Source organism: Podarcis filfolensis, assembly GCF_964270895.1.
Source record: "Podarcis filfolensis genome assembly, chromosome: 5".
Classification (NCBI taxonomy): Eukaryota; Metazoa; Chordata; class Lepidosauria; order Squamata; family Lacertidae; genus Podarcis; species Podarcis filfolensis.
Genome location: NC_139608.1, coordinates 8,523,676 through 8,547,527, shown reverse-complemented (window position 1 = coordinate 8,547,527; position 23,852 = coordinate 8,523,676). Strand labels below are relative to the sequence as shown.

The 23,852-nt window shown below is 44.4% G+C and overlaps 1 protein-coding gene across 3 annotated transcripts in view; it reads left to right on the top strand.

Annotated features, from left to right (window-relative positions):
* Nucleotides 1-22,663, top strand: part of SENP5 (SUMO specific peptidase 5) — a 34,540-nt gene extending 11,877 nt beyond the window's left edge. For 2 of the 3 annotated variants that reach the window (XM_083612798.1, XM_083612799.1), the window contains exons 3-10: nt 1,591-1,696; nt 1,839-1,986; nt 8,256-8,303; nt 10,250-10,327; nt 16,286-16,423; nt 17,194-17,277; nt 21,602-21,652; nt 21,782-22,663. In XM_083612798.1, the coding sequence (XP_083468924.1) occupies nt 1,591-1,696; nt 1,839-1,986; nt 8,256-8,303; nt 10,250-10,327; nt 16,286-16,423; nt 17,194-17,277; nt 21,602-21,652; nt 21,782-21,892 (764 nt within the window). In that variant the 3' untranslated portion in view covers nt 21,893-22,663. The other variant, XR_014547892.1, reaches the window with a different exon arrangement.
* Nucleotides 22,664-23,852: the final 1,189 nt, after the last annotated feature.

The window sequence follows — 23,852 nt, the reverse complement described above, 5'->3', positions numbered from 1 at the left end:
GCCCTGGCTTTTGCTTGCCTGCCTGGGATTGCAAGAGCCGCAGTCTTAGTACCTGATGGACCTTAGTAATGGCTGCTGGACTGTTTTAAGCTTGATGGGTTACAGATCGTACCTGCCCTTTGATAGCGCAGTTGCATGATAAACCAGTGGGTTGCAATCACAGTGCATTGGTGGTGGTGTTTCATTTGATGGGCTTGTTATGGGACGAAATTGAGACTGGCGCAATTGGGGGTTGGAGCCAAAATCAAGAGGCAGTTTAACTCTTCAGAACGCTTTGTCTGCTTATTGTGGCCCCAGATACTTAGGAGAACCCAGACTGGAGGCTTAATCTCAATACATGCTAGAGTTGCCCGTCTTCCATATTGAAATAAGAATCTGAGTGCTTAATGAGATGGGTAATGAAAGGAGTGAAGCTACTTGCTAACTGTGAGCTCAGTAGATCCGTATCCCCTGTACTCCCCTCTTGGCAGCCCAGTGTAGATTGAGCTGTTGGTGTGTCCTAAGTGGTATCCATCTGGCACAGGCCAATTCCATTCTGGAATGCAGGGGTGTTTGAGTCCTTGGCTTGTTGCAATTCCTGCTAGAAATGTTCCATGGTGTCGGTGGTTACTTGGTGTGTACAATGGGTTTAAAAATATTTCTCCTTGTCACAATGTAAGTAGAGGGTGCCCACAATTTTGAAATGGATTTGGTGTGCATTCCCATGACTCTATTCTCTGAACATCTAATTGATTTGGGTTGATTGCAGTCAGGGCTCGTATAGCACCTGTCCTGCATTCAGACCCCGGAAGGTTCGTTTTTGCACTTCTGTAGGCTTCTTCCCCTCCCTGCAATTATTCCTAACTGGTCTTTCAAAATTTAAGATGTTAAGTTTCGAGAAACGCAGTCTGATTACTGCCATCTAAAGGGCTGCGTATTCCACGTTTATTTTTTGTCCATCTCTGCCTCAGCGTAACGGTATGCGAACAGAACCGCAATTTCATCCAGATGTTAGGGGTACGTATCTCTTCTCCCAAGCCATGTAATGTAAATTGATGATGTGCTGATTGGAAACTCTTTCATCTGCCTAGAAATGCTGTACACCAAAGGTGCAATTAATTAAGCACTACAGCTGTGTGACACGCCCCAACCCCCAATTCGTTTCACTTGGGCTGCAGGAAACCTCATATCTGGAGAGAGATTGTAGCATGCTTCTCTTTTGGGTTGGATTTAGGATCACAAGTACCCCGCTTATCAGGTTTATTTTAGGCAAGCCCTAGAAACCATTTTATGCTTCTTGCTCTCTAGGAGGGACTAGGGTGGGTGCTAAGCCCTTCATGAGTGCATGCTCACTCCCCTTCACAGTACTACAGAGACACTGTGGCTCTGCAGAAAGTGTATGTCTATGCTCATTTGAACAGGGGTCCAAGTCTGGGACTTGTCATTGTGTCATTGTCAACCTTGTACGTCAATTTTGTACTGTTCCCATTCTGACTTGAAAATGGGTCGTAGAAACTCAACCATAGAAATAAGTCATCTGATTCCTATGCAACTGCTGCTCCTATGCATACTTTTTCTTCTTCAAAAAAACCCCCTCTCTCTATTTATAAGGATTCCTAGATGAAGTAATGAAGAAATATGGCAGTCTAATTCCACTCTGTGAAAAGGATGTTATGGGAAGATTAAAGGAAGTCTTTAATGAAGACTTCTCCTATAGGTTAGTAGCTATCTCTTAATTCTTCGCTCTGCTGATTCACTTTCTGGATTCCACTGGCTCCCTATGGCTACGCAGAGCTGCATATCAAATGTGCTGGGATAACTTTGCATTGTCTTATCTCTTTCTCGGCTGCCTGTTCCAGAAAGCCATTCATCACCAAGGAAATCATGAAGTATCAGACGAGGCATCCCAAATCTTCCACTTGCAATTTCCGGGTCTTCTATAACAAGCACATGCTGGATATGGATGATTTGACAACGTTGGACGGTCAGAACTGGCTAAACGATCAGGTGAGAGCAATTGCAGATTCTGCTGCTTAAAATGGTGCTTTCAGTCACACCATCATGGTACTGTTGCCTTGCTTCCAGGTTGAAGGGATGTTGGGTTTTCTTTGGAGCAGGGTGCAAAACATTAACCTGCTTCTATACTGTCTTCATGGATCTTGACCTTATTGTGGGAAATGAGTTCTAGAGTTTAGAAAAGGCAAGGGTTATCCAGTAGAGGTGTCTGCAATGCGAGAATTCCCTGATCTTCAATAACGTCTGTTAAAACTCCGATCCAAGGTCATCTTTTTTTAAAAAAAACTTTTTTAAAAACACATTTATTCAAAAGTCTCTCCTACCCAGTTGGCATACTGCTGGAAGGGTGTGTGATTTGGGAGGGAAGGAACCATTCAAGTCACTACTAATATAATTGATTGGTGCGTGTTTGTGTGTGTACATTCAAGGGTGTTCCTAGGTCCATATTTGTCACCAGAGGTTCAGGTGATCTCTCCAGTGAGGAGCACCTATTATCAGCTTACATTGATATACCAATAACCCCTTTCCTGAACAGGGTTGGCTTGGCCACTGTCATGTGTACATTAGTTGACCTCATGACTGGTTGGTCCTATACAGGGCTACCTCTGGATGCGAATGGGATCTGTTCCGGAGCCCCTTTCACATCCAGAAGCGAACGATTCGCCGCTTCCACGCATGCATGTGTCATTTTGACCGTCTGCTCATGCACGAGTGGCGAAACCCAGAAGTAACGCGCTCCGTTACTTCCGGGTTGCCGCAGCGCGCAACCCAAAAATACTTATCCTGAAGCTACTTCAACCCGAGGTATGACTGTATTATGGAATGCCCTTCCGTGGGGGACATAAGCCAGTGGACCACTGAGTTGAGTATGAGGAAGTTAAGACAGGATAACCTCTCAGCTTCGTTGGAGTTCATCCTAGTAGACCTTGTTTTGGAATTGCCCCCTTAATCTGGTTCTGGGTTCAAATTGGTTAGATTGCTATGGTGTAAGTAAGTGGCTTGATTTGTACAGAACTAGACTGTCTAATTAGAATTTGAATGCTGGGTTTGAAACATATAATCCAGGCTAGGATTAGTGCATCCTTCAAAATTTGCATTCTTACTTAGCGGAATGAGAAAATGAAGCTTGCAAAGATGGTTGACTGCAACAGTAGAATAAGACAAAATTGTAAAGCAAATAACCATGACTGCTTCCTTCTCATACTTGTCTGCTACATTCAGTGGTGATTCGCATCGCTGCCTAAAAATGAGATTTGAAAATTCTCTAAGACAAGATGTGAGCATGGAACTTGCTCTGCCTGTCGGTCTAGGGGAAAAAAATATTTACATCCTTACACCCTATCTTGTGTGGTCAGGTCTAGATTCCTGTTATACCACATGCTTTTGCATATTTGTGGAAATCTGTATACAATGTGAAATAGTAGCCTCTTTCTGGATTGAAAAGAGAATTTCTGCTTCACAAAGGACTCTGCCTATCTGCTACATATCAAGCCAGCCTCTACCGTCTGGAGGTGCATGCCTGGGGATCCTTGGATCTTGACTGTTTTCACACACTAGCAACACATCCTGTAAAATTTTATCCATTATATTTTATCTGCACAATCAGAATGAATTTCAGGAACCAAAATTGAAAAATACGACTTTTGAGCTCTCTGGCCCAAAAATGGCAACTAGGCATTCTTTTTTTGCAACTGTAATCCTGGTTTAAGGAGGCATTTGGTGCCTAGTTTATACAGTGGTACCTCAGGTTACAGGCTCAGCTAACCCAGAAACAGTGCTTCAGGTTAAGAACTTTGCTTCAGGATGAGAACAGAAATCGTGCTTTGGCGGTGCGGCAGCAGCAGGAGGTCCCATTAGCTAAAGTGGTTCTTCAGGTTAAGAACAGTTTCAGGTTAAGTACGGACCTCAGGAACGAATTAAGTACTTAACCTGAAGTACCACTGTATATTGGAGTGCATGTGTCAAATCTGCATGTGTCAAATCTGCTACAATACACCCACAAAGTCATTTCCCTCAATGCCAGGGTGTAACTGCAGGTCACAAAGTGTCCCTTAATCTCCATGGATACATACAAATATGTTAATCTTCAGTGAGCTACCTGACTTAATGAAGAAAGGCTCAATTAGCTCACGGTTTTCTCAGGTCTGGCTCTCTGAGCTTCATAGAGGTAAAGCTGTGCATATTATATCTGGTCATTCTAAGAATTACTGTGCAACTTTAAGAATTGTTGTGTGGGTTTGCTTTATTCGTTGGTCTTTCCTCCTCCCCCCAGGCTGATTTTGTGTTGTGCAATTTAGATTGTAAGCCTGTAAGTAAGTTTGTACTAATCATATGTAAGCCACTCTGGGAGCCCCTTTGGTTGAAAAGCAAAGTAAAAATGCTTTAGATAAAATAAATGAAGGACATAGCAGCATTGTAAACTTATTCCTGAACACATTGTCCGTGTGAATGTAATTGGAGGAAGAAGGACCTCCTCTGCCATAGAGAACAGAGCCATGTTTCCCTTATTTTTTGGTGGAAAAATGTTGGGAGTACACTGGTACAAAACGAACATGTGCATCTTTTTTTAAAGAGCAGAAATCACACCTCTTGCAAGATGGAGTGAGCTGCCATTTGGGGCAGTCTCTGTTTTAAATCTGACACTGTGGGTGGGTGGGATTCCAGTCCTCACGGTTGCAATCTTGTATGTGTGGGGGCAGTAGCTGCTGCAATCTCAGAAGCTGAAAAGGTGGCAAAATAAACCTCCAGAGAATAAGACTTTCAGTCTCCAGTGTAACTCATTGCTACTAGCAAAAACAGAGTAAATTGATTCATTCTAAATTGTTCAGGTTGCAGAATTCAGCTTTCTTTGTTGTTGGATTGTCCAGAATCTATTTTTAATGTGCAGCATATGTATCCTGGCTTCTAGCAATTCATTCAGAGAATGACCAGATACATTGAGCATTGTTGTTGTTGTTGTTTAGTCGTTTAGTCGTGTCTGACTCTTCGTGACCCCATGGACCAGAGCATGCCAGGCACTTCGGTCTTCCCCTGTCTCCCGCAGTTTGGTCAGACTCATGTTTGTAGCTTCGAGAACACTGTCCAACCATCTCGTCCTCTGTCATCCCCTTCTCCTTGTGCCCTCCATCTTTCCCAACATCAGGGTCTTTTCCAGGGAGTCTTCTCTTCTCATGAGGTGGCCAAAGTATTGGAGTCTCAGCTTCAGGATCTGTCCTTCCAGTGAGCACTCAGGGCTGATTTCCTTCAGAATGGAGAGGTTTGATCTTCTTGCAGTCCATGGGACTCTCAAGAGTCTCCTCCAGCACCATAATTCAAAAGCATGAATTCTTCGGCGCTCAGCCTTCTTTATGGTCCAGCTCTCACTTCCATACATCACTACTGGGAAAACCATAGCTTTAACTATACAGACCTTTGTTGGCAAGGTGATGTCTCTGCTTTTTAAGATGCTGTCTAGGTTTGCCATCGCCTTTCTCCCAAGGAGTAGGCGTCTTTTAATTTCGTGACTGCTGTCACCATCTGCAGTGATCATGGAGCCCAAGAAAGTAAAATCTCTCACTGCCTCCATTTCTTCCCCTTCTACTTGCCAGGAGGTGATGGGACCAGTGGCCATGATCTTCGTTTTTTTGATGTTGAGCTTCAGACCATATTTTGCACACTCCTCTTTCACCCTCATTAAAAGGTTCTTTAATTCCTCCTCACTTTCTGCCATCAAGGTTGTATCATCTGCATATCTGAGGTTGTTGATATTTCTTCCGGCAATCTTAATTCCGGCTTGGGATTCATCCAGCCCAGCCTTTCGCATGATGAATTCTGCATATAAGTTAAATAAGCAGGGAGACAATATACAGCCTTGCCGTACTCCTTTTCCAATTTTGAACCAATCAGTTGTTCCATATCCAGTTCTAACTGTAGCTTCTTGTCCCACATAGAGATTTCTCAGGAGACAGATGAGGTGATCAGGCACTCCCATTTCTTTAAGAAATTGCCATAGTTTGCTGTAGTCGACACAGTCAAAGGCTTTTGCATAGTCAATGAAGCAGAAGTAGATGTCTTTCTGGAACTCTCTAGCTTTCTCCATAATCCAGCGCATGTTTGCAATTTGGTCTCTGGTTCCTCTGCCTCTTCTAAATCCAGCTTGCACTTCTGGGAGTTCTTGGTCCATATACTGCTTGAGCCTTTCTTGTAGAATTTTAAGCATAACCTTGCTAGCGTGTGAAATGAGTGCAATTGTGCGGTAGTTGGAGCATTCTTTGGCACTGCCCTTCTTTGGGATTGGGATGTAGACTGATCTTCTCCAATCCTCTGGCCACTGCTGTGTTTTCCAAACTTGCTGGCATATTGAGTGTAGCACCTTAACAGCATCATCTTTTAAAATTTTAAGTAATTCAGCTGGAATACCATCACTTCCACTGGCCTTGTTTTTTGCAGTGCTTTCTAAGGCCCATTTGACTTCACTCTCCAGGATGTCTGGCTCAAGGTCAGCAACCACACTACCTGGGGTGTACGAGCCATCCATATCTTTCTGGTATAATTCCTCTGTGTATTCTTGCCACCTCTTCTTGATGTCTTCTGCTTCTGTTAGGTCCTTACCACCTTTGTCCTTTATTGTAATCTTTGTACGCAATGTCCCTTTCATATCTCCAATTTTCTTGAACAGATCTCTGGTTCTTCCCATTCTGTTGTTTTCCTCTATTTCTTTGCATTGCTCGTTTAAGAAGGCCTTCTTGTCTCTCCTTGCTATTTTTTGGAAATCTGCATTCAATTTCCTGTATCTTTCATTATCTCCCTCGCATTTTGCTTGCCTTCTCTCCTCCGCTATTTGTAAGGCCTCGTTGGACAGCCACTTTGCTTTCTTGCATTTCCTTTTCCTTGGGATGGTTTTCGTTGCTGCCTCCTGTATAATGTTGCGAGTCTCCATCCATAGTTCTTCAGGCACTCTGTCCACCAAATCTAAATCCTTAAACCTGTTCCTCACTTCCACTGTGTATTCATAAGGGATTTGACTTAGATTGTATCTTACCGGCCCAGTGGTTTTTCCTACTTTCTTCAGTTTAAGCTTGAATTTTGCTATAAGAAGCTGATGATCTGAGCCACAGTCCGCTCCAGGTCTTGTTTTTGCTGACTGTATAGAGCTTCTCCATCTTTGGCTGCAGAGAATATAATCAATCTGATTTCGATGCTGCCCATCTGGTGATGTCCATGTGTAGAGTCGTCTCTTGTGTTGTTGGAAAAGAGTGTTTGTGATGACCAGCTTGTTCTCTTGGCAGAACTCTATTAGCCTTTGCCCTGCTTCGTTTTGATCTCCAAGGCCAAACTTGCCAGTTGTTCCTTTTATCTCTTGACTCCCTACTTTAGCATTCCAATCCCCTATAATAAGAAGAACATCCTTCTTTGGTGTCAATTCTATAAGGTGTTGTAAGTCTTCATAGAACTGGTCAATTTCAGTTTCTTCAGCACCAGTGGTTGGTGCATAAACTTGATTACTGTGATGTTAAAAGGTCTGCCTTGGATTCGTATCGAGATCATTCTATCATTTTTGAGATTGCATCCCAATACAGCTTTTGCCACTCTTTTGTTGACTATGAGGGCCACTCCATTTCTTTTATGGGATTCTTGCCCACAGTAGTAGATATGATGGTCATCCGAACTGAATTCGCCCATTCCCGTCCATTTTAGTTCACTGGTGCCCAGGATGTCAATATTTATTCTTGCCATCTCATTTTTGACCACATCCAACTTACCAAGGTTCATGGTTCTTACATTCCAGGTTCCTATGCAATATTTTTCTTTACAGCATTGGACTTTCCTTTCGCTTCCAGGCATATCTGCAACTGAGCGTCCTTTCGGCTTTGGCCCAGCCGCTTCATCAGCTCTGAATCTACTTGTACTTGTCCTCAGCTCTTCCTCAGTAGCATGTTGGATGCCTTCCGACCTGAGGGGCTCATCTTCCAGCGTCATAACTTTTATATGCCTTTTGTCTTTGTCCATGGAGTTTTCTTGGCAGGGATACTGGAGTGGCTTGCCGGTTCCTGCTCCAGGTGGATCATGTTTGGTCAAAACTCTCCACTATGACCTGTCCATCTTGGGTGGCCCTGCACGGCATAGCTCATAGCTTCTCCGAGTTATTCAAGCCCCTTCGCCACGGCAAGGCAGTGATCCATGAAAGGGACATTGAGCATTGCAGAGGAGCAATTCACAAATATAATGTGATTTTCCTCCCTAATAAAGTTTCAACTTTCTTCTTCTCTAAATTCTTTCAGATTATCAACATGTATGGCGAGCTAATAATGGACGCAGTCCCTGACAAGGTGAGCTTCTTTTACTTGGTTCTGTATTATGCAACAGTAGATCAATTGGATAGGGGAAGAAAGGTGGCTTAAAAGTATAATAATAATAATAATAATAATAATAATAATAATAATAATAATTATTTTTTATTTATACCCCGCCCTCCCCAGCCAAGGCCGGGCTCAGAGCGGCTTACAAGCAATAATAAAAACAAGATGAATGATTACAACTTAAAAACAAAAATAAAAAACAACATTAAAATAATGGAACATTAAAATATTAAAATGTAGCCTCATCGCAGGAGGAGAAGGAAAAGAAAAAAGAAAGAGAAGGAGGGAGGGAATCAAATTGGCTCCAAGCCAAAGGCCAGGTGGAACAACTCTGTCTTACAGGCCCTGCGGAAAGAAATCAGATCCTGCAGGGCCCTGGTCTCATGAGGCAGGGCGTTCCACCAGGCCGGAGCCAGAGTTGAAAAGGCCCTGGCTCTGGTTGAAGCCAATCTAACTTCCTTAGGGCCTGGGACCACAAGGGTGTTGTTATTTATGGACCTTGAGGCTCTCCGTGGGGCATACCAGGAGAGAGGGTCCCGTAGGTACGAGGGTCCTAGGCCGTGAAGGGCTTTAAAGGTCAAAAGCAGCACCTTAAATCTGACCCTGTACTCCACCGGGAGCCAGTGCAGCTTGAAAAGCACTGGGTGAATATGCTCCCATGGCAGAGACCCCGTGAGGAGCCTCGCTGCAGCATTCTGTACCTGCTGGAGTTTCTGGGACAGCTTCAAGGGCCCCGCGTAGAGCGAATTACAGTAGTCAAGCCTGGAGATGACCGTTGCATGGATCACTGTGGCCAGGTCGGGGCGGGAAAGGTAAGGGACCAACTGCTTGATGCGGCGAAGGTGGAAAAATGTCGCCTTGGCTGTTGCTGTAACTTGCGCCTCCATGGAAAGGGAGGCGTCAAGGATTACACCCAAACTCTTAACGGAAGGCAATGGCACTAATTGGGCCCCCGCAAGAGAAGGGAGTTGGTCCCTCATCCCCATGCCATCCCGACCTAGCCATAAGACCTCTGTCTTCGAAGGATTTAGTTTCAATCGGCTCCCACGAAACCATCCAGCCACAGCTTCCAAGCATCTGGTCAGTGTGTTCGGGGCCGAGTCGGTGTGGCCATCCATCAGCAGATAGAGCTGAGTGTCATCAGCATATTGGTGACAGCCCAGCCCAAAGCTCCGGATAATCTGGGCAAGGGGGCGCATAAAGATGTTAAAAAGCATCGGGGAGAGAATTGCGCCCTGCGGCACTCCACACACCAAGGAGTGGTGCGACGACATTTCCCTCCCTAGTGCCACCCTCTGTCCCCGACCAGAGATAAAAGAGCACAACCAGTTACGGGCTATGCCCTGTATCCCCACGTCTGCGAGGCGGTGGTCCTAAGGGAAAATGGAGAGGGGCAATTATGGGGACAGTTATTCCTAGCTTTGCGCAGGGGGAGGGAGTAGTCAATCCTTTAATCTGCTGGCTGTTTATTTACATATGAACTCCACTCTGCAGCACACACTGGCTATGTATGGACATTCGTCTACTATTATTTAATTTATATATATATTGCTTACACACCAAAATTTCATGTAAGCAGTTTACAACTGTAAATCAACACATAACCAAGAGACACAATAACAAATCCACTGGAGTATTAAAACATCCTTAATTAAAATATGCAATAAAATAAGCATAACAAAACAGTTAAAATAATAAAATTGGACCTTCAGAATCACACAGCATGGTTTATGAGCTGAAGCTCCCCTCCTTCACAAGTTAAGAGGTTTTTACTGTGGTATAAAAATGCCCTTAATAAAATAAACCTTCCTTAGTTGGAGTGCAGCAGATCTTGGTTTGCATTCAGCTGGAGTGCATTGTGCTAGAACTGGAGGCTTTGAATGTGATCAGTCATCGACCTCTTCTGCCTTTTGTAGGTTCATTTCTTCAACAGCTTTTTTCATAGACAGCTGGTAACCAAAGGATATAACGGAGTAAAACGATGGACTAAAAAGGTAGGCTTCTGTGTGTTCTGAAAGCCCTTAACAGCTGAGAAATACTGAACTATTTCGAAGAATGAATTTGAAATGAACGCCCTGTTTATTAAAGGAACAGGGCAGGTGTATAGCTAAATTATTGGACTAGGTTCAAGGTTCTTGTATTAATTTCCAAGTCCTTAATTTGGGTCCAGGATATCGTAAGAACCATCTGATTCCTTGTATTTCATCCCAGTCAGCTAGTCCGCAATGACTCAAATGCATGGCTCATAATTATTAGACACATTGCATTCATTGTAGTGGATGTGAGCCTGTGGAGCTCCTTCCCAGCTGAAATTAGACAGGCGCCCTCTTTGCAGAACTTCAGGCACATGACTGAGACTTCCTTGTTCCAGCAGGCATTTTAAAGTAGCATTTGGTTTTATGATAAGTTTTTATTGTTTTATTATTAAATTCAACTTTATTTGTTTTTTTAATGTACATAACTTAGAAGGGCTTAGGATTAAATGACATGTTAATGTCTTAAATAAATGAGTGTCTTTGGCTGCTTAAGATAGATCTGAGAGGCTGTAGTTTCCTGATAAAACACAGGTTTTGCATGAAAGACGGTCCCAGGCTCGGCTGCAGAATATACATAGCCATAAACCAAAAGCAGAAGCGAGGAAAGCATATTTGTGCTAGAAGTGCTGGGGAATTACCCTCCAGCATCACTGACCTAGTGGAAATACCCTTCCAAGCCCCAAATAGTAAACTTGATAGTGCAGAATAAACCTGCCCAGGGAGCCTTTGCCAGATAGAATGTTCCTCTCTAATATGGTGGATGGAAAAACCTCTGGGTAACAGGAAAGACTTCCTATATCCAACTGAGTTGACTTATTAAAATATTTAGAGAGGTGTGTGTGTGAAAGAAAGAAAGAAAGAAAGAAAGAAAGAAAGAAAGAAAGGGTCTAACAAGCTTCAGGATAGGAAAAGATGGCCTCCTTAGAGTATACAGCCTTGGCTTTTGTTCCTCAACCTACAGAAAGCTCAGCAACTCAGCACTATGAATTATATATGGAGCCATGTAGCAAAGTGTTTGGGCTGAAGTACTCCAGAGCATTCTAGGTGTTTGCTTAAATCACAACTGAGCACTGAAATGGGCTTTGTTTGCAGAGAGACTTAAAGTAGACTTGAGATGTTTATTAAATGTTTATTTAAGGCACATCCTTAAATCTTCGAAATACTTCAGAGTGAATAAAAGCAGGTTCCTTCTATCGATCGATCAATCAATCAATCAATCAGTCGATCAATAAGCTTTTTATTTTATTTATGTAAAAATACTTTTGTTTCTCAAGGAATAACTTACATTCAGATTAATATTGGCAAAGCTAGCCCTGCTGTTAAACTATAAAGCTAATCAATGCCCCTACCAGATACGTTGAGACTTTTCTGTGCGAATGAAGAAGCATGTTGATCATTTCCCAAATATCCTATGTATTTGGCCACTTGGAGAATGGAGTTCGCTATCCTTATGTAGGCAAAATGGCACCATCTATGTGCAAAATGAAGTACTGTCAGGCTTTGGGAAACTTAAGGCTTGCAGGTAGGTAGCCGTGTTGGTCTGCCACAGTTGAAACAAAATAAAAAGATTCCTTCCAGTAGCACCTTAGAGATCAACTAAGTTTGTTATTGGTATGAGCTTTTGTGTGCATTCACACTTCTTCAGATATCTGAATCTTTTTATTTTGTTAAGGCTTGCAGACATACGTTGCCTTTAGTACTTAAAGTGGGGGAGAGACTCCAAAACATCCAGAAAGAACTGAGCTTGCTTGGCTTGTGTGTGCAATACTGACTGTTGCAGGGGGAGGAAACCGAGGTGGAAGCATGAAAAAGGAGTGCAGCTGGTTGGCACAATGAATGAGAGCATTCTGCACTCGCAACATTTTTTGTTGGTGGGGCCCACTTCTGGAATGTCTTGCCCACTTTCGAAACATAGGGTTGTATCCAATGTTTGCCCCAAATCAAAGTCACTTAGCGGTAAACTTGTTCCGCTCGCGAAATGTTTTATTTCAGCGGGATGTTGTTGCGCAAGAGGAACGCACCAAAAGGTTGCTGGTAATTTCGTTGCGCAGTCTTGTGCAGCGAGTTGCACAATCCTCTGCAACGAGTTTCTGCTATTGCAGTTGTTGCATTGGCGTCGTCTGCTCAACATTAAAACTCACCTTTGTGCTAGTCGGCAGAGAACTTTAGATGCGGCCCATGGGCACTGTATATTGACTCTGCGAAGACAGAGTTGCTGTAACCTGCCCAGTGACTCTCAGGCCTTCCTTCAACCTATGCATAGAATTCTAGAGCCAGAAGGGACAGTGAGGGTCATCCATTCCAACCCCCTGCAATACAGGAATCTTTCGCCCAGTGTGGGGCTCAAACCCACAGCCCTGAGATTAAGAGCCTTGTGCTCTACCAGCTGAGCTATCCTAGCCTTTGATCACAAGCACTTCTTGCTTTGCTGCTCTGTTCCTGTGAAGGCAGGGCTGGGTCGGCCAAGGCAGAGTGAAGCAGAAAGAAGCAGTGCCGGAAGCAATAGGCAAAGTTTTAGATAAGTGCACAGCTTCCTACAGTCCTATCCTTAGCTCAAAACTGATATGGCTTCTTTTTGATAAGAAAGTCTCTCTATGGGTATATTTTAAAAACATGCCCTCTGTAGGTAAAAATGGAAAGTGTTCAAAACGGTATGTGGAGTGCAGCAGGTGTAAATGAAATTGTTTTTAGTTGATAACATGGATCAAGTGGTCACTTGGTGGGAAGCACATGAATTATCAGAGGGAATATTGATTAAATCAATTATTTAAGTCAGCCTTTATTTTTATTTTTGTTGACTTGAAATTGTCTTGTTTTTGAAACCTTTGCACCCTTTGATGCTGTCACAATTTTGTTCCCAAGCTCTCTTTGAGTTTCAGCTGTCTGTCGTAGTTCTGCTTTGGCAAAAATGTGATCTCCTCAGTAGCTACTGAGTGTGATCTCTTCCATCCCTCCTCCTTTTCTTTCTTTCTTGTCTTTCTTTTTTGAGATAGAAAGTCAATCCTCTTTTGTAAGGATTCATTTAAAACGGGGCCTCATAAATTGAAATGTGCTGTTCTGCTTCTTGGAATGGGAAGCTAAATTGGATTTTGTTACTTAGCTTGCATACTAGATCTCTGCTTTTGTTTTGTTCGTGCCTTGTGCAGCATTTCAAAGTCTGCAGCAAACATCTGTTTCACCTGACTGAATTTTAATTAAACTTGGGGTGCATTCGCTTTCCATCTTTTGCCCCAGAATAAGAGTATCTGATTTTTGATGGTTGTGATAAGATTGCTCTCACTTCCTCCTCAAAGCAAATGTTAATTCTCACCATGACTGCAAGGGGCTTGTATATAAGAATGGCTAAGGTTAAACTATGCACCAGGAAGCCCCCGTTCAAATCTCACCTCAAGCCTCTTCTTTTCAGCTTTGCTTTGAACTGAAGCAGTTTCTCTTAAGTGAAAGCAGCAACGTGGAAACTTGCGTCTGGCCATTCACGAGTTGGCATCTTGGTTATTGGGCAACTACTTCATGGGATGTTATGTGCTTGGTGGGGGCCTTTCTGCTGCTCCCACCACATGAGCAAGGGTGTCTGCCCTGAGAAATTCCTTGTTTCAGGCTTTTCTCTGCAGGCACGAGAGCTAGAAACCTCCTTGCGATAGCTGAGAACACAAGGAGTGTACCTAATTCTTTGCCTTTCGCAGTTGGGCATTCTTGCCGGTGTGTGCACACCAGGTGCAATGGGATGGGCATCCCTTTCCGTAGAAGTGTGCTCCTTTTTTGTGTGTGCATAAAACTGTAACTTAGACAGTTAGGTCCTATTCATCCCTTCCATGTTCTTTAGCAGTTTTGCTTGCAGCATCAAGTATTAAACGCATGCAGCCTGCCTTGCAGAAATGTTTGTCCTATCCATTAAGCTGCCATCCTCATCACTCGCCCAAGGCTGTTTCCACCTCTCTATATGCCTTCGACATCTTCACTCGTAGGCTAGATGCAGAATGCAGAGCTCCTTCGTTGTCTTTTGGCTGCGTTGTGCTGCTGATGCTGCGTGTGTTCACGTGCGGAAGGCTGTCTCTTAGGAATGCTAATTTCATGCTTAAAACCCAATGCCATCTCATAGCACACTTGTCAAAAAATATTGATTTTGAATAATTCAGCATGAAGAGATGTAAAGCAGTAACGGCCGCGCTGCTTAAAAATAAATAAATTGAAGCATCTGTTTAAATAAGCAAATGGCATCAAATAAATTGCATCTGAGGAGGAAAACGGAACCCAAAGTGAATGTCTATAAGCTCTAAGGCTTAATCTACATAAAGGAGCAAATTTGAAGCAGTAGAATGGACTTTATATCGCAGGCAGGGGGTGGGGGTGAGAGTCATATTTTTCCAGCACCCCTTGCAAGAAGAAAACCAACAGAGCAGAAAGTGGGCTGAGTGAGAACCTTTCTCGCTGACGTGCTGCTTTTCTTACTTTATTTTACTGTGTTGGGAGTGTTTTATGTGGGGAGCATTGAAAATGCCACTTTCTTCGACCTGTAGCCTTTATAGGGCGTGGATCAGGACTCAACTAGTGGTAGGAATGGAGCTGGCTTGCAAGGGATTGGAAGAAGAACATTTCACCTCTGCTTGTCCCACAAATACTTGGAGCAGACTTGGAAACAAGATCTTGCCTGTTGGTAGTGCTCTGTGCAGTTACGTTATCACCAGAAGGGCCTTAGCCCATGGATCAGCCTTTATGTTGAGCGGGTCAGACTCCTGCTGAAAGCGGTGGGGCTTCCATTCGCTGCCAAACTTAGAACACTGGATTGCAAAGAAATAATTGGGTGTGTTCTCATGCATGTATGCTCTTACCTGAATAACAACGACAACAACAACAACTATTTATTTATACCCCGCCCATCTGGCTGAGTTTCCCCAGCCACTCTGTGCAGCTCCCAATCGAGTGTTAAAAACAATACAGCATTAAATATTAAAAATTTCCCTAAACAGGGCTGCCTTCAGATGTCTTTTAAAGATAAGATAGTTGTTTATTGCCTTGTCATCAGCTGGGAGGGCGTTTTACAGAGCAGGCACCACTACTGAAAAGGCCCTCTGCCTGGTTCCCTGTAACCTCACTTCTCGCAGCGAGGGAACCACCAGAAAGCCCTCGGTGCTGGACCTCAGTGTCTGGGCTGGACAATGGGGGTGGAGACGCTCCTTCAGGTATACAGGACCGAGGCCGTTTAGGGCTTTCAAGGTCAGCACCAACTTTGAATTGTGCTCGGAAATGTACTGGGTGGGTATGGCTGGGGCAAGAGGGCTTGCTTCCACTTGGGAAGTCTTGCCTAGTTCAATGTCTGTGTAGTACTTGCCTGGTAACCATTGCTGCCTCCAAGGCTAGTGGGTTTTGTTTTGTTTAATTTGGCTTTGTCAGAAACCAGAATGTGCCACCACTACCTGATTTTTATCACATTTTGTATGCTCTCTTTCTTCTAAGGAGCTAAGTTTTGTCGCAGTTAAAGTTAAAGTTAGATATGGTGACTGACTGAAGACTGCACAGTGAGTGGCCGTTTGAACCTGGGTCTCTCTGCTCAAAGTCTGACAAGACAATGGCCTTCCAAGCCTACAATGAGTAGAGTAACTCAAGAGTAACGCAGCTTACATGCTTTTACACCTGACAACAGAACATTTTAATTTGGCATGTCATATTCAAGAAAAATCGTTGTAGTTGTTGCTGCTTCACTGGCTCCCTGTTTTTTGATTTCATAGTAGAGGGGAAGGAAGAATGTGTCTTATGAGAAATAGGCTGCTCCACCCACTTGCTTTTCGGTGACTTAAATACACACAGGGTGAAACGTTTCCAGGCTGTTCTCTTCCTACGGTGGTTTGAGATCATTCTCTCTGAATTGCACGTGACTTTGTATTTTGTGGTGATGGGTGCTCTCTTCCCCTTCACTAGGTGGACCTCTTCAAAAAGACGCTCTTGTTAATTCCTATTCATCTGGAAGTCCACTGGTCCCTAATTACTGTGAATCTCCCTAACCGAATTATTTCGTTTTACGACTCTCAAGGCATTCACTTTAAGTTCTGTGTCGAGGTAAGAGCAACTTGTTGTTACAGCTGTTCTACTAAACAGCGTCGGCCTTAGAAAAAGCACTTAGCCCCCCCCCCCCAGTCCTTTCACAGGGGTCTGATTTTTTCGGTAATCCTTTGAAGCTTCTAATCTACACATTTCAGGACTCTTTGGCCCAAAAGAGAGAGCACTGTCAGTGTGGAAACTGGCCCAGATGTAGTTCAGAAGTTGTTGTGCGAATTAGACTCTAATCTTCAGGCAAGTGACATACCAGTCTCAAGGATCCCAGGCCAGGTGCTATATTGTTTGGTAGCGTTTCCTTGTCTTGAAGCTTGTCTTGCAACTCTGCTGCAGCCACAGACCCTAGGAGTTTATATAATTTCAAGACTTGCTTCTCCAGCAGTACATTTCATGCATACCCCACATTTGCGAAAGCGACAGTTCCTATCCAGTGTATCTAAATTAATCCTAAATAGCTTCCAAATAGTTTATGCCCTTTATCAATCCCACTTCTACCCCGCTCCCTTCTGTAAAGATCTCAAGGCCCTGTGTATGATGTTTATTTCATTTTTACCTTGTGCGTTGGGCCTGCTTGGTGTTCTTGTGAGCTTGGGGTCTCCCAGCTTCACACGATGGGCAATTGCAGAATTAATCCCAGTCTCCTCCAGTCCAAGCAGAAAACTCTCTTCACTGTACCCACAGGTATCCTCTGCAGGGAAGCACTCAGTTAAGATGTTTTCATAGCAGTATTCAAATGGCCATTGTTCATGTCCCCCACCCCCTCTTCTTTAAAGAACATACGCAAATACTTGCTGACAGAAGCTAGAGAAAAGAACCACCCCGATTTCCTTCAGGATTGGCAGACTGCTGTTACAAAGGTAAGGACCACCTGCGTGGTTTTTAGAAAGAAGGCTTTGTTGAGTAAGATGAAACATGCAATGTCCACTGGAAGTCAGAAATCTCCACCTTTCCCCAGGAAGCCCAGAGAGCGTTTGCTATGAAAACCCTCAACATGTGACATGTTACCACCAAAATGCAGAGATGGAGAGCCTGTAGCCCTCCAGATTCTTGGGGACTACAACTCTCATCAGCTCCACCTGGTGTGGCTGATGCTCAGGAATTATGGGAAATGGAGTCCAGGGACATCTGGAAGGCACAGTGAGCATAAGAAGAGCCTTCTAGATCAGCCAGTGACCTGTCTGGTCCAGCATCCTGGTCTCATGGTGGTCAACCAGATGCCTTTAGGGTTCCTGAGCAGTACCTGAGCACAAAACACTCCCCCTCCTGCATTTTCCAGCAACTACTATTCAGAAGCATTGCTGCCTCTTGACAGGGGAGGCAGAACATAACCATCAGGGCTGGCAGCCAGTGAGAAGCACTTTGAGGGGGGGGGGGTTGGCTTGCCACAAGCTCTACCTGCGCTGCAATGACGCCTCTTGCTTCTGCGTGAGAATGGGCAGGGATTCCCAGGGATTCAGCCGCAGCCAAACTAGTTGCCTCCATTTGCAACCAGGCTGTATATACCATATTTTTCGCTGTATAAGACGCACTTTCCCCCTCCTAAAATGTAAGGGGAAATGTGTGTGTGTCTTATGGAGTGAATGCAGGCGGGAGGCTCTGCTCAGTGCTCCCTTTAAAGAGCCGCACACACACTCCGTACGCTCTTCAAAGGGAGCACGGCTCTTGGGGGAGTCTTAGACACGCACAGCCTCTCCCGGGCAGGGGGGATGAAGGCTCCCGCTGCCCGGGAGAGGCTGTGCGCGGCTATCGCTTGCTGTCCTGGCTTCTGGGATTCAGAATATTTTTTTCTTGTTTTCTTCTTCCAAAAGCTAGGTGCGTCTTATGGTCTGGTGCGTCTTATAGAGCGAAAAATACAGTAATTCTGATGAAATAAATGAAATCGTGAAACGGAAAAAAAATCTGTGGTGGAGGTGGAATGGGGAAATTAGAGTTGGGCAGTATTTTACGTTCAAAACCGCTGTGGGTTCATGGCTTTGCTAGGATGGAGTTAGCAGATTGTAGGCAATGGCGTGTTGCATGACCAAAAGAAGCACATCTTATCTGAGGTGCCTGGGGGGCTGCTGCAGTGAATGGCAGGGGGATTTAAAAGTGGTGGAAGTGACCCCCCCCCCGATCTACCAAGACATCCACGTTACTCCAATACGACAGCCGCTTGCAACCAGATGTAGTCTGGCAGTGATAAAAGGGAACAACTTGTGTGAAGTGCAAACGAGGGAATTTGTGACTTGCATAACCATATCCTGTAATAGTTCTGAAGAGATAAAATGGGTCATTGAACATTAAGCTGTCTCCCAGCGGCTTCCTGGTACAATGAGGCATCTTGAGGCTTTATTACTGCATGAGGAAGTTCTCCCACTTCTCCTCCACCCCCCCCCCCCGCAAAAAAGTGACTCTCTGCAGCCCTGGGGGCGGGGAGGTAGTTTGAGGTCTAGGACATAACCTAACCTCTGGAGTGTCTGGTGATTTTTATGTCTGGAGAATCTGGAAGATGTGCTAGTAAGCTGGAGTGTTTCCAAGCCAGCTTGGCTTTGTTGTAATCGCTGCAGGGAGCAAGAGATTCAGGACCTGTCCTCGCATTGTGTTTTTCAAGTGCACACCTAAAAATAACAGAGATGCAACTGTGGCACCTGGCTTTTTAAATATACATTTTGAATATTATTGTACCTAAAACTGCACTGTTCAAAAATATAGATTTGACAGGCCCCGTGCTTACAATCTACAGACTATTTGCACCATGGAGGAAGTAAAAGGAGAACCTATTTAATTACATACTAGTTGTAAGCCACTTTGGTAGGATTCATATCCTGAAAGATGGGATATAAATAATTGTAGTACATTTGCGGGGGGTGACTCAAGGTGGTGGAAGGCCCAGTGGACATATTGCCGAAGTCCTCCTTAAGAAAACCCAGTTCTCTCCTTCCTTGTATGCTTATAAAACAGGTCTCCAGGATTCATTGGGGGAAGCTTGCGTGGACGAAGCAATTTTGGGGAGGGGTGGATGGGATAATGGCACACACCAGCCAGACCTGCGGAGGGGACCTTGGATGCAGGCAGGTGGACTAGTTGCTGGGGCCAACAGGCGCTGGCCGGGGTGGGGGGTGCCAAAGCATAGTAAAAACTGGGGGCTGTAGAATGTCATTTGGTTGCAAACACAGACTTGTCACTTCATGCATTATGCCACTGTTTATCAAACTTGAGTCCCCAGCTGTTGTGGGGACTACAACTCCCATCATCCCTAGCCAGGAGGACCAGTGGTCAGAGATGATGGGAGCTGTAGTCCAGCAATGGCTGAGGACCCAACTTTGAGAAACACTGGCATAATGCATGAAGCAGCCGTTGAGTAGCCCCACTAAGACCCAGCCAGAACTTACTTTCCTTCTTTCCAACACTAGACAGTGCTTGTGGCCATGTTGCTGAAGATTAGGCCTGTGATCTTCAGCTGCTTTCTGTGCCTCTTTGAGCACCTGCTACAGATTACCCTGAAACACACTGACTTGGTGCCCACAGAACCGATGAGTAAAAATGTGTCCCGTACCAAGCCTTCAAATTACTGGCATTGATATGCAGGCTAATCGCTCTAAAATACTTCCATTTGCCATAGCTTTATGCCTTTGTAGCTTTCTAAAGTTGTTAAGGAGGTGGGATGCAGAAATCTCTCCCTCCCTCACCCCCCCATGAAGCCTAGAGACAAATGCTTCTCTGATCTGGCACATTTGGGCTTCTGCGGGCACCAGTGTGCAAGCACGAAACAAATTCTTTCTGTGTAAAGCAGATAGCAATGTTCAAATATTTACTCAAAATAATTGAGGAGAAACTATCCTGCTGAGGTCATTAAAAATTCGGTGCTGGGCTGGGAGATGTAATTTGTTTTCTATTATAAAATGCGTATTTGCGTTAAATTACTTGGCCTGATCCATGCAAGGATCTGAGCGCCTCCTTGAGTATAGAATACATGGGCTGTGTGACACAGCCCGGTCTGTCCTGACCTCTTGGCTTTGATTTACTTCAGAGGACCATCCCATAAAATAAGCTACACTCCCTTTTTAAAAAAAAAAAAAAAAAGAAACAAGGATGGGGAACCTGAGGCCCTTAGACCCTGCCAGAATGGCCAGTGGTCAGAGATGGTTGCAGGTTCCCCATCCCTGAACTGTTAGAACTGTTTCCTTCTCTTCAAAATGGAAAGAAGAAATGTTTTGCGGTTGAATTATAGCTGAATTTCTGGTTGATGTGGATATAGACTTCATCCCAAAAGGTCCTGGGACGAATCCGCCCTTGTTCTGGGATCCCAGGGATTTCCAATCTACTTGTATGTGTCCCACGCCCCCTCCATCTGTTCCAGAAGTTTGGGGGAACTTCCAGGACAGATTTAGGGAGCAAGAGCAGAAGAGCTCTTTGTGCTGACAGGACAAGGGAGTTAGTGCTGTGTTGGGTTCCACCTTCTGAGTCTGCAGATGCTGTTGGTTCTGCAAAAACATTCCTTCCCTGGCACAGTGTAGACGTGATGAGGCATTGGTTTATCTCTCTCTCCCTCTCCACATTGCTGCTAGGAGTCACTCCTCTTTGCTGGCTCCAGACAAGAGTGAAGTAGGGAGAGTTGAGATGTGAGACAGTGCAGAAAAGTATGAGAGTGGTTGATCAGCCACCACCGGGTACCCCTTGCTCGCTGCTACTGGATTGTTCTGCAAGCAGTCAAAGAACCCAAGTGGTTATCTGCCTGTCCTGGAACAGGTGTCCCACAAGCCTGATTGGCAAAGGGCTTGTGCCAGGAAGAGGAGTATATAAGAAAATTGGCTTCTGGATCAGCCCAAGGCCCATCTAGTCATAGACTTGTAGAGCAGGAAGGGACCATGAGGGTCATTTATTCCAACTCCCTGCAATGCAGGAATCTTTTGTTCAGTGTGGGGCTTGAACCTGAGATTAGGAGTCTCATGCTTTACCAACTGAGCTATCCCAGCATCAGGTCCAGCGCTCTCAGGGGCCAATTGGATACCTGCAGGACAGCTCTCTTCCCACCTGTGCACCCATGGTTCTTTCTCTTATATCACCCTTTCGACAGGTGTGGCTAGGAAATGTGGAGGCTGCTCCCCCAGCTTTCATTCGGAGGAGAGTCTTGAATGGGGAATCATTCTATGGATGTTTGAAATTTGTTTGCATTTCCCCCCACCCCTCTTCCCCTTCTAGTGCATTCCACAACAGAAAAACGACAGTGACTGTGGAGTTTTTGTGCTCCAGGTAAGGATGCAATCGTTTTTTTATATTTTATTATTTTTGTCTGTGCTTCCTCCCTCTTTAGAATCTTCCTTGTAATAATTTTCGGCTCTGGTTCCTAAGCCTCTCTCTCATTTCTCTCCCCTCCCGCAGTACTGCAAGTGCCTCGCCTTAGACCAGCCTTTTCAGTTCTCCCAGGAAGACATGCCTCGGGTGCGAAAAAGGATTTACAAGGAGCTCTGCGAATGCCGGCTAATAGACTAATAAAAAGGAAGAGAAGGAAAGAGAGAAGCTATTCCTTTCGGCATTTCTGAAGAGCCCTGGCTGGTATTTTGTGTACTTGAATTTTCTGAGAAACTTCCATGGATTTCAAAACGAGTCTTGGCGGAGCAGTGTGGCCAACACAATTACCTCAAACATTTTTTCTGACATGCTCCTTAACCGGCGGACCTGCCACAAAATATTCCCGATGTCAGTCGTTGGTTCCCCCCTCCCCCCTTTTCTTTTCGTTTTCTAATGTTCTTTCCTGTATTTAATATTTATTATCTTAAAAACGCATGCGCATAGGCAAAGCATGCGACTAAACGAGAAGTATAAAACTGTAGAATTGGTGCACCTTTTGAAATGTAGCTAGAAACAGAAGAGAATAATACAGGTTAAACTTTTTTGTCTGAAAACATAAAAAATGCATGTTCCATTCCCCCCCTCTCTGATGCAATAATGCTTTGAATGTACAAAGAAACCCAATGCCATAACGAGAGCAGTTACAACATTTCTTCTAAAAAACCGACAACCTGAGACTATTCCTCCTTCAGCCTTTTTTTTTAAAAAGCTCTAAATCCCCATTATATTGGGAAGAAGAGGGGTGTGTTGGAAACTGGCCTATATATTTGATTTGTGGAAGTCCAGTAAAGTTTTAAATCATTGCAACTTGGGGGGAGAAAATCTACTAGGTGGCTACTAGATCACCCTACAGCTCAAAAGCAATCCCTTGTACACGAGACTCTTTAGTACTAATAAAAGATGGAGATGCTAGTTCAGTTCGGATTTGTTGGTGTTGCTCCTACGCTTGCTCTGGAAACGTCGTCTTCTTTTTTTTAATATGGTCCCATTCTCAGGGTGATTTGTAGGCCACATCTGAGCCCTCTGAGCCTCTCTGCCTTCCTTTCCTTCTCTCTCTCCCCCCACCCCCAAACTCCCTTTTCTTGTTCCTTGTGTTTGTTGTGGTGTCGGTGACAGGGTCAAGAGGACAACAGCTCTTTTATCTATCTGTAAGTTTTCTTGCTTCTTGGGGCTTGTCCTGCAGGGAGTCTTAAGATTCACCCCGTGTGCATCAGTGTAGTTCTGCCCCTTTGGCGTGGTCCACTTGTCCCTAAGCTTAGGACCAGTGTAATCACTTTCTCCGAGGCTGAATTCTCTCTCTCTCTCGTGTGCGTGTGTGTGCGTGCCAGGAATAAAACTTTTAAATGTGGATAAAGTTACTTTGCGTACTTGAAGAATGTGTGATCTTCTGTTCAAGCTTTCTGAGAAAGGCCGAGAGTTTTGGACGGGAGTGGGGGCCTACACTGCGTGAAATTCCCACCATCCTCTTGGGCAAAGTCTGTATGTGTATCCTGAGGTCTAGTAACTTGGCTTCTATTTTTTTTTTTTTTTTGCGCTTGAATGAAAGCTAGAGACATCCTGATTCTGAGAACTCTGGTGTGAACCTTCCTGGCAAATTGCTGATTTGAAGATGGGTACTGTTAGCAGTTCAAATAAGAGGAGTGGCATTTAGAGCTTCCATTCATTTAGGGGGCACTCTTTCTACCACCACATTATTTACTGAGAAATCCCTGCATGTTTTTTCCCCCTCAGAACCTCAGAATCATAAAATTGGAAAGTGTCACAAGGGTCACATAGTCCTGCAATTCACTTTTCCTATTCTAATAAAAGGTGGGTTCTTTTCATTGCTCCTAAGTTGAAAAGGTTTTTCAGATATAATAATAATAATAATAATAATAATAATAATAATAATAATAATAATAATAATAATAGTGTATTCTGGCACCAGTTCTTAAAAGTTAGCAGCTGGGGTGGTGACGTCGGCGGCAAATGGAGCTGGTCTTTCAGCAGAGCCGATGGAGTGGCTCTCCTTTTTCTCCTGCAGCAGCCTGATGGAACAGTTGCTTGCCAAGTGACTGCTGAAGGAAGCAGGAGCCTGATGGATTACGTAGTTCTTTTGCTC